Source organism: Crinia signifera, chromosome 6 (genome assembly GCF_055691185.1).
Source record: "Crinia signifera chromosome 6, ASM5569118v1, whole genome shotgun sequence".
NCBI classification, from domain to species: Eukaryota; Metazoa; Chordata; class Amphibia; order Anura; family Myobatrachidae; genus Crinia; species Crinia signifera.
In genome coordinates, this window is record NC_139222.1 from 133,794,830 (window position 1) to 133,805,623 (window position 10,794).

General features: G+C 40.9%; 1 protein-coding gene across 1 annotated transcript; it reads right to left on the minus strand.

Moving 5' to 3' along the window:
- Nucleotides 1-592: 592 nt before the first annotated feature.
- On the minus strand, nucleotides 593-9,996 carry LOC146009641 (keratin-3, type I cytoskeletal 51 kDa-like). The gene is made up of 6 exons (XM_083150093.1): nucleotides 9,799-9,996; nucleotides 6,206-6,288; nucleotides 4,578-4,734; nucleotides 3,114-3,275; nucleotides 2,904-3,029; nucleotides 593-808 (listed from the first exon to the last, which is right to left on the minus strand). The coding sequence occupies exons 1-6, from the start codon at nucleotides 9,979-9,981 to the stop codon at nucleotides 593-595; spliced, it is 927 nt and encodes a 308-aa protein (XP_083006219.1). The 5' UTR covers nucleotides 9,982-9,996.
- Between the last annotated feature and the right edge of the window lie 798 nt (nucleotides 9,997-10,794).

A 10,794-nucleotide genomic window follows, 5' to 3' on the forward strand; every position in this document is an offset into this window, starting at 1 on the left:
ACCTTTTTTTACACCAGAACCCTGCACAGATCGCAATGATCTGTGCAGGGTTCTGGCTAATTCGCCCATCAGAACCTGGTCTGATTTTTGGGCGAATTATAGACACAGTTTATACAAATCGCATACCATTAAATATGCGATTTGTATACTTTTTAATGTGAAAACATCTGGATGCGATGTGCTGCGAAAAGCAGCCATCGCATTTCCAGTGTGTCCAACTTGTTGGCCAAAATCACACTTTTTTCACATTTTCGCAGCTCATTAAACATGCGAAAATGGAAAAACATGCGATTTTGGCCGTTTTTGCGAAAAAAATCGCAAAAAAACAACAACCTGCAAATCATAGAATGTCACCCAAAAAGTCTATGTTGCAATGCAGGCTTTCTAATTCCGTACTATTTCACAAACACAGGGGGAGATTGATCAAAGCTATAAAGAGGCACAATATAAAGTACAAACCAATTAGCTCATAACTAACATTTAACTGATTATGATTGAAAAATGAAGGTCAGGAACGGATTGATAGTTCTTCTTATCTTCCTGCACTTTTTCAACCCCAAGTTTTGATAAATCTCCCCTATAATCATGCACATTACCCTCCTTCCAGAAGCTTCTGATATGTCTCAATCTCCTTTTCCAGTCGGTCTTTGATATCCAGAAGTGTTTCATATTCAGACTTCTCACATTCCACATCGCTTCTTATGTGCCCCAGCTGCTCCTCCAGGATGCTGATCGACTGCTGGATCTGTGATATTTGTGAGCAGAAGCCATTTTCTGTTTCTGTCAGTGTCTGCTCCAAAGATTTTTTCTAAATAAGAAATATGTAGGGACATGAATGTCATTCACCAATTTGCCTGTAAAAAATATGCAATTTTTTTGTTGAAAGTTGGACTAGGTTTTTTTTTTAGAGAGGTTGGCCGAATGTGAGCACCCAAAATTAGGAGGTATGGCATCGTGGCTAGGGGTGGAGGCATGCCCAGCCAGCTCCCTGTGAGCTACTGGACACGTTCAAGGGATGGGCACCAGACAGGTGTCCATCAATGCTTGCCATAAGTGGTGATATAAACCATTGAAGGTGACAAAAGCTACAGTATGTGGTAATTTCCCCTCGATGATATATACATGCACTGATTAATAGCTATGCAGCTCCATTATGAATCATGTGGTTATTTGTCGATAAACCCAACTGTGAGTTTAATCTTTCCCATTTCTCCACTCCCTCTCTACTTATGAATAGGCAGGTGCACAGCATCTATTCACCACTGCTCTGCTAAGTAGAGCAGCAGTTGAGAGAGGACCTCCCAACTACTCCCCTCCATACACACACACAAACACCCCTGAATGTGTGTGTGTGTGTGTGTGTGTGTGTGTGTGTGTGGGGGGGGGGGATATGAGAGGCATGTCTTATTTGGTGCACTTGCATTTTAAATTATTTTGTCAAGTAACCAAGTGTGTGTAGATAACATGCACTCTCCACCATCATGCAGAGCTACCAAAAGGTCAGTTTGCTGTTTTGATTCCTGTCTGAGGCCTGTCTTATTTATACAGAGACTGAATGATACAGTATATTACCCCAATTGTCTGGCAGTGTGTACACACAATATATATCTGGAAATGACCTAGTTCTCTGTATACACACGACCAAACTGTTCAACACAGGAACCAGTGAAAATGTCGGTACTTGTTTCCTAGCACGGCGCCCATCGGGTCCCATCGCATACCTTAACTTAAGGTATGCGATGGGACCCGACCGACCCGATTTCTGGCTTTTTTTGAGGTTTTCCGACAAATGTAAAATCGGGTCCATCGCATGCCATTATAATGGCATGCGATGCGACCGACGCAACAGACCCGATTATACATTGTAAGCATTGTATGTAATGTTAAATTCCTATGTAAAATCGGGTCCATTGTATGCCATTATAATGGCATACAATGCGACCAATGCGCTGCACCCGATTTTACATAGGAACCAATGTTAAATGGCCCCCCATACCCAATTTTTGATTGTATACCCACCCTGATGGGTAATTTGTATGTCAAATGCCCCCCATTGTTAACGCCACCGTCGGCGTGGAGTTGATTTTACATAGTGTGGCGAGCGCAGTGAGCCACCGTGCCCAAAGCGTGGCGAGCGCAGCGTGCCCTGCGAGGGGATGCGTAATACCTGTGAAGTAATGCGCGTCCCCTCGTGGGGCTCGCTGCGCTCGCCACGCTTCGGGCTCGGCGTTGACTATATAAAGTCAACTCCACGCCGACGTGGATAGTGGGGGTATGAAAAGGTCGGAGGACACGTACCGCCGCCCCTCGTGGGCTCACTGCGCTCGCCACGCTTCGGGTTCACGTTGAACGTGGTGTGGCATTAACAATGGGGGGGACATACAATGAAAAATGGGGTCTCAGGGACCATTTAACATTGGATCCAATGTAAAAAATCGAGTCGGTCGGGTCAATCGCATCGCATGCAATTTGGTTGCATGCGATGCGATGACCCGATTTTTGCAACCCGATTGCATACAATTAAAATCGGTGGCGCCGTGCTAGGAAACAAATACCAAAATGTCATCCAAACTCAGTTTTCTGGTCAGACATATAATTTGGCTCATTGGTAAGTGTGTATGCACAATATCACTATATTGCTCAGTTGGGCGGCCAATCTATCATTTTAGTCTGTACCCCACATTAGAGAGCGGACAGTGTTTGCAACTTCATCCTGAATTAATTTGAGACTGCTGTCAGGAACAAACCTATCTGTCAGAGAAGCTGAATGACATCAGGCTTAAAAAAATAAAAAATGTTTCGTTTTGTTGGCACCTGGCACTGTTGGTAACATCACCTCTTTTCATTTTTAGAAGCGTTAGTAAATGTACCCCCAGTCACCAGCCAGCTGCCATCATTCTTACCTTTGCAGACTGAGCTTGCAATTCCATTTCCAATGATTGTAGGCTACGCTTCAGCTCTGTAAGCTCAGATTTGTGTGACTTCTCTTGCTGCTGCCCTGTAGATATCGATTTCTTCACTTCTCCGCTCTAGGACCAAGAACCAAAAGCGTAGTTAGTAATTGTACCTGTAGGTTTCTTCAATTATCTTTAACGTATAGTAAGAATATTTACCTTTTGGTTGTACAAATCCTCAGCAGCTTTGCGATTTTTCTCTGCCATAGCTTCGTATTCTTTTCTCATGTCATTGAGTGTCTTAGTCAGGTCTTTGCCTGGAGCAGCATTCATTTCTACATTAACTTGGCCAACTGTGGGGCCATGGGAGGACTTTGTTTCCTATTAAACAAAAAACAAAGCCATGACTTTTAAAATGGAACAGTTTATATATTAAAATGTATGTTTCACTAAGGAAATGCTGCCTGAACAATAATCAAATAAAGGTTCTCCAGTGCAGCTTTTGTTATGCTAATTTACAAACCCTATGATACTATGTACATCTGACATATAATAGGATTAAATGTATTATTTTTAAATATTATTTATTTATTGGATTGCATGTATCCTTGTACACAATTAAGAAAGTAATATTTGGCTTTTGGGAGAGGCATCTAGTATAAGTTATTTGAAACTCTATTCCACGCCTTATTTAAAGCCAAGGGAGTAACTTCCAGAGGCAATGGAGTCGCCTGAATCCAGGCACCAGCACCTGTGCGGTTCAGAGCGTAATCCAGGTGTAACAGCTGGTCTTCTAGCGGAGCACTGTAGTGAACACTGTGCTGCTACACTGTTGGTACTTATAGTATCTTACTGTAGTGCAGTGGTTCTCAAACTTGGTCCACACAGTTCACGTTTTCCAGGTCACCCGGCAGGTGCACAGGGGCACTCATTACTGACTGACACATTTTAAAAGATCCACAGGTTGAGCAAATTATTTCACTTGATTCTGTGAGGAGACCTTCAAAACATGCACTGTGTGGGGTCCTGAAGACCAACTTTGAGAATCTGTGCTATAGTGGGATCTCAATGCAAATGAATCGAGGTATGCCACGATAATTCACATGGCTTCCACTTCCCAGATAAGTGAATGGGAGGCGGGTGCATAACATAGTGGGAGCATACAATGACATGCGCTACACTATGCTGCAATATTCTTGCTGTGAGGAGTGAGGACACATTGTGATTTTGAAACAGAAGCAGCATGTCCACATCCCCCCAGAATGAGACATACTGGTACACCTCTACTATAAGTCAATGGCAACACCTGCACCATGCCTGACCCCTTCCCAAATCCCAGCTGCTTGGCAAATGCTGCCATTGTAGCACAAATTGATGTACAGTAAGTGTAAAATGCACAGCAGCCTCCTATTTATTTCGGAAAAGTTGCATATAACCATGTTCAAGCTTATGAGATACTGTATCTACATATCTAGCTACATTGTTGAGGCTGATGCTACAGATAGTGACTTTTGAAATATAAATGATATATATAAATTGGAATATAAATAGAGTGCCAAATAGAACAATAGTGAATAGTGGAGATGCAGGTAAGGTCGAATAATGAAGAACTCATGTCCAGACAAGAAATATTCTTTCAAATTGCAACTTTGGTTCTAAGGTAGTGATTAGGTTCTTGCTTACCTCCTCATGATTCTTCTTGAGATCATTTAGCTCCTCAGTCAGGCTCTTAATCTGCATTTCAAAGTCTGATTTGCCCATGTTCAGTTCATCCAAGACCTTCTTAAGACCATTTATATCTGCCTCCGTGGTCTGAACCATGTGAAGTTCATTCTCATATCTGGTGTAATAAAAAATGTCACTCATTTTTAACATCAAACCATTGCAAAAAAAAATAAAAAATACAATTTAATTTTATACGAGGTCAGTTCATTAGCAGAATATTACAAAATATATTGGACTTCTAGTATCATAGCGATCATTTACTTCAAGCTTGAAGTCTCGTACTGTAAATAATTTACCCTTAAATTTTCTGCGTAATGTTGAAATCCTTTAACACAAGGGCCCTTTGCATTACATATACAAAATACAAAATCAAGACCATAAAATTTTAAATAATTTTATTATAATTGTAACAGTCAAAGAAAATATATAAATAACTTACAAAAAAAAAAAAAAAAATTAGAAGTCAGGAACAATGAGCCTAATTCAGCAAATATGGTTTAAAAATGGGCAAAGCCATGTGCACTGCAGGGGGGCAATTGTGACATGCAGAGAGAGTTAGATTTGGGTGAGTTATTTTGTTTCTGTGCAGGGTAAATACCAGCTGCTTATTTTTTATACTGAAATTTAGATTTTAGTTTTAACACATCCCATCCAAATCTAACGCTCTTTACATATGTTACATCTGTCTTACCTGCAGTGCACATGGTTTTGAGAACAAATTTGTTCTGTGATTAGGTCTGAAATAGGTCCAATGTGTCCGATATCAAAATGATAGCAATTATTTCTGTAATCTATTCTAGAATTTAAAGAATATGTACCACCAACTAGAATAAACATTTGATTCAATACATTCCTACTATAGTATTTTTAATTGAAAATTGAATTGAAAAATGTCAGGCAGGAGCTGATTGGCTGGCTGTTTATCATTCTCAATTTTACCACTTTTGAAGCTTAAAGAATCTGGCCCATAGAAGTAAACAGAAGTAAATCAGATTAGTTACATGACTTCCTGATTTCCTTAAAGTAAGAATTACTGTACTTTATATATAAAATATAATATAGTATGGCTCTGATCTCTTCTGTTCTGGGTATAGCAAGCTACTGTATGATGCTTTTACTCTATGGGCAGTATTCAATGAGAATTTTGACGATGTGCAGCGAATCCTGTTTAGGATTCGCTGCACATTCGCCACTGCCCGCCGCATTCTGGAGCCTCGCTGGCTCCGGTATTCAATGAGTCAGCACATGAATAAAAATAGCATGCCCCTCCTCAGAATAAAATTCCTGATTTTTTTACACCAAATGTAAAAAACAAAACACTTTATTTTTAAAGTTCACATTCCACTTCACCATAAAAAGATAGCGATTGCTACTCGGTGAATCATGGCGATAAAAACCTTGAAATGTATTCACCATCTGGTCATTGAATAGGGTGATTCACCGTTTTAGTCAAAAAATCGCCGTACAGCACAAAATCGCCATAAAACATGGCGAATCAGCCTCATTGAATACTGCCCTATGTTGTGGTTATGTTTGCCTGTGAAGGATATTGTACATTAAGATAGCATTTCATTTTATTTACTCACTTCATTCTGAAGTCATCTGCTGCTAGCCGAGCATTGTCAATTGACAAAACAACACTAGCGTTGTCCACTGTTGCCTTTTGTATCTAGTATAGGAGAGAGATAACCAACGATTTACTTAAGTGTAAGCACAAATTACAAAACAAAATATTCAAAATATTCAATGGAATAAAGAATCAAAACTTCTGTTATCTAAAACACATTTATCTGAAAGCCTAGATGGCATAGATGGTCAACAATTTCTGCTCTTTGTTGAATTAATGTAAACACAGACCAAAACATTGATTCTATGGCTAGCTCTGGTAACAAATTATAATAATGAGGAATCCCTTAGTACAAAATTGGGCCCAGAGTTAAGACTACAGTACATTAAGTATTCCAGAGCCAATAAACCATTAAATTAAGAGTTTATTGTATATCTTATGCTACTACTTGGATTTGTGCTTGCACATGAGCCACCTCTTGTACCGAGTAGACTTTGGCACTGTACATGGGCCTACTGCTCATTTGAGTTCTTCGTGAAGATGGTCTCATGATGATCACTCTACTGCGCATTTGTAGATTTTCACTGACTTCTACGATGATAAACAGGTATCGTCCGTAGCTGCATCCATTATATATACACCTGTGTGTAGTAGTTAACAAGTGGCTAGAGTAAGATAAGTAGTGTATGAGAGAGTAAAATTTATGTTGAGGTTTAGGGACACATTTAACAATGGGGCAGATGTATTAAGCCTTAACAAGAGATAAATGCAATGGTGATAAAGAGAAATAAACATCCAGCCAATCACCTGCTAACTGCCATGTTACACTCTGTGTTTGAAAAAAAGTCAGTAAGGACCTGATTGGCTGGATGTTTATCTCTCTTTATCACCCTTGCATTTATCTCTTATTAGGCTTAATACATCTGCCCCATTGAGTGATACATTTGTTAGCACCAGTAAAGGATTGTAGATGGTGCTCCTTACTGTAATTTTTTCAAAATGAAGCACCATTTAACAAGTAAATTGAGGGATAACAAGAATATCACTAAATGTTAAATCTGTCCCTTAGTTTTGGATGTTGTCTCCTGATCTGTCCCCCACTGTTTTCCCTCAAGTTTCCAACTGCCTCGCTGCCATCTCTACCTGGATGTCTGAGCGATTTCTGAAGCTGAATATGGACAAAACAGAACTTATTATCTTTCCCCCACCCAGAGCTATGCCCCCTACTAATATCTCTATCACTGTTAACAACACCATCATCTCCCCTGTTCCCCAACTCCGCTGCCTGGGTGTCACTCTTGACTCCTCCCTCTCCTTTGCACCCCACATCCAAGCCCTGGCCCATTCTTGCCGGTTCCAGTTACGCAACATTGCTCGCATCAGGCCCTTTCTCTCACAGAGTGCAACTAAGCTGATCATCCACTCATTAGTCATCTCACGGCTTGACTACTGTAATGCTCTTCTCACCGGCCTCGCTCAATCCCAACTAGCTCCTCTCCAATCTGTCCTCAATGCTGCAGCCAGGCTTATCTTCCTCTCCCGCCGCTCTAATTCTGCTACTCCCCTTCAACAAAATCTGCACTGGCTTCCATTCCCCTACAGAATCCTCTTCAAACACCTCACACTCACATACAGGGCCATCTCTAATTCCATTGCTCCATATATCTCTAACCTCATCTCCATTCATACACCCTCCCGCCCTCTACGGTCGGCTGACGACTGTCGTCTCTCCTCCACCCTGATCAATGCTTCCCATGCTAGAGTACAGGACTTTGCCCGTGCTGCACCCCTTCAGTGGAACGCACTCCCTCGCTCCATTAGACTCTCCCCGACCTTGCAAAGCTTCAAACGGGCACTGAAAACTCACCTATTCATCAAAGCGTACCCTTCCACTGCATAAACCAGCTGGTTCTCCGACCCCTTGCCTGTTTACATCCTGCTATCTAACCACCACCCCCTCGCTTGCACCTCTTGTAATCTGTCTGTCTCCCCTTCCTACTAGATTGTAAGCTCCTCCGAGTAGGGCCCTCTTCCCTCCTGTTGTCAAAGCCCTCTTCTCTTCACATTTCACTCACAGCTCTCCTATACTCCAACACTCAGTGACCATCTTTGTCCGCATACTCCTCTCCATCATTGGCCTCAAGCCTCTAGTTGTATGTTGATTGGGTCCTCACTACTTACATTTAAGCTGTAATGTGTATTGAACTGTGGCGCTCTTTATTTGTACTGTATTTTTGTTATTTATTCAATGTTATGCCAAGTTTTGTCTCCCTGTATTGTTCCTTTGTACGGCGCTGCGAAACACTTGTGGCGCCTTATAAATAAAATTATAATAATAATAATAATAATAATAATAATGTTGTGTAATAGGAGTATAAGCATTTATTTGATAATAGTTTTCAATAGATGAGTTGCCTCTTTAAAACATGGGATGTATTTAATGCTGCTGTCTAGCTATGACAGCGGGCAGGGTCAGTATTAGACTGACCCCCCTGCATACACTGTTTCCCCCTCGGTTCGTTTTTGGAGTGAGGGGGAAACGGCGTATGTGGCGGTTGAAACAGAAAGATTTGCGGCTATATGCAGCGGGCTCCCTGCCTTAGCCACGAGTCCTACTGTTTGGGGAATCCTCGCTGTCCTCTGACAATGAGGAATTCCCCGGTGCATTGAATAGGGTGAGCAGCTGGCGCGGGGGTTAAACAGTGAGGATCACTTGTTTTCTGCGATCCCCGCTAATTAACCCCCTCGCCGGCCGCATTGAATACACCCCAAGAATATATTTTCTATTCCAATGACAAAAGGGGATTGAGATGATATGTAGTGGAGAGTTCCAGAGTAAAACAATTGTGTTAAGAATGTGATTAAAAGCATTTAAACAGTATCAAACTCCAAACATGTTGCTTTAGCATCTGAGGGACCCACACATTGGGGTTACCCCATACACAGAGTATATAATCACTATGGGATGCACCTTGGCATAATGTAAATGGGAAGCACTGTATAGTAGAATGTGAACTACACTACAGTGTGTTTACAACATTTGCAGTGCACATTATACTTTTTCATAATATCACCACTATACAGCCAGGGCAAGTTAATTAGTAGGGCCCCTAGAAGTTTGTTCTCTTAGGGCCCTTGCAAACCTTAATCCAGCCTGTTTGAACTTGTAAAGCAAACACTTTTAAAAATGTCATAATAATATTATGAAATGTGCTAAATATATACTTGTTTCACTCATATAAAATATAATATCCATATAGAGGGTAACTACTCACCTCTATGAGTTGAAGTACCGCCAGTGACATCTAGAAGTCACTTCACAGACTAAATGACTCCTTTGTGTGAAAAAATATGTCATAGCAGAAACTGAACGTAAGCTGTGCAAGGACACTGGTCTGTTTGAAACTTGCTGGATATAGATAGAGGGAACTGTGAAGACATAGATTGGAGGTAGGAGCAGATAGATACTGGGGTGGAGAGTTTGTGTGCTAAAAATTGTCACAGCTCCAAGTGAAAGAAGAAACTGTCACAGCTCCAAGTGACAGTACATTGCAAAATATATCATTTGACGGACTTTTAACTGGTACTATAATAAAAGTATTTAATTTTTACCTTAGTTTGAAGATCTTCAATAGTTTTGAAATATTTGCTGTAGTCATTGGTGGTTGAGCTGCCGGAGCCAGGTTTATTCTTTTCATACCAGGCCTTGATTTTAGCCTCCAGGTCTGAGTTTGCCTTCTCCAAAGCATGGACCTTTTCCAAATATGAGGCTAGGCGGTCATTTAGGTTTTGCATAGTTTGTTTCTCGCTTCCAGAAAGTAATCCATCATTTCCCCCAAACCCACCACCTGAAGAATGGGCACCAAACCCTCCCCCAATGCTTCCAACATCGTGGCCTGCTCCAAAGCTACCACCACCATAACCTCCTCCTGAGCCACCACCAAAATGACCTCCAAAGTTACCATGAACACTGCCACCATGTGTTCCCACTGAGTTACTTCCATGACCATGACCATCGGCAAAACACAAATGACTATTGCCACTACCAAAACCAGCACCACCAGCATTGCTCCAATTATTGTGTGATCCACTATGACTTCTGTAGGATGCATTACTGTAATTTACAGAATGCGAAACATGCACATTGCTACCTACACCACTCCTGCCTACACTTCTACTAGATTTAGCCTGCATTTTGCTGGAGCACTGTGGTCCACCTTACAATGAATTGTATTGTCACCACAATGAACACAATATTATCGAGTTTTAGCGTTTTATATATAGAAGCTTTTTTTTGGGTGTGCCATACTGATATATTGGTTTTGGACAGCATAATATTATTACTAGCCCATTAGACCTACCTAAAGTTGTGCAAATTCCTGTTGGGTGACAGATGCAATCAGGAAACCCTCTAATTATGTAGTTAATGATATAAAAACACAGTTGGGCAATCTCTTAATTTTCCCATCCTGACATTTTCTTCTGTGACCTTGGTGATTTATTGGTTCAGCTGTATCAGTGTATTATTATCTGTGTATTATATATTATGCCACAAACACACATACTGTATGTACTTCGGAACTCATAACAGTAATGATTACCTCAATG

Bases quoted from the DNA above. Each gene is read 5' to 3' on its own strand.
- LOC146009641 (XM_083150093.1), bottom strand. From the start codon at position 9,981: ATGCAAAACCTAAATGACCGCCTAGCCTCATATTTGGAAAAGGTCCAT. The intron at 4,735-6,205 runs GTGAGTAAATAA...TTATTACACCAG, and splicing joins GCAGATGACTTCAGAATGAA to ATATGAGAATGAACTTCACA. The intron at 3,030-3,113 runs GTAAATATTCTT...TCTTGGTCCTAG, and splicing joins AGGATTTGTACAACCAAAAG to AGCGGAGAAGTGAAGAAATC.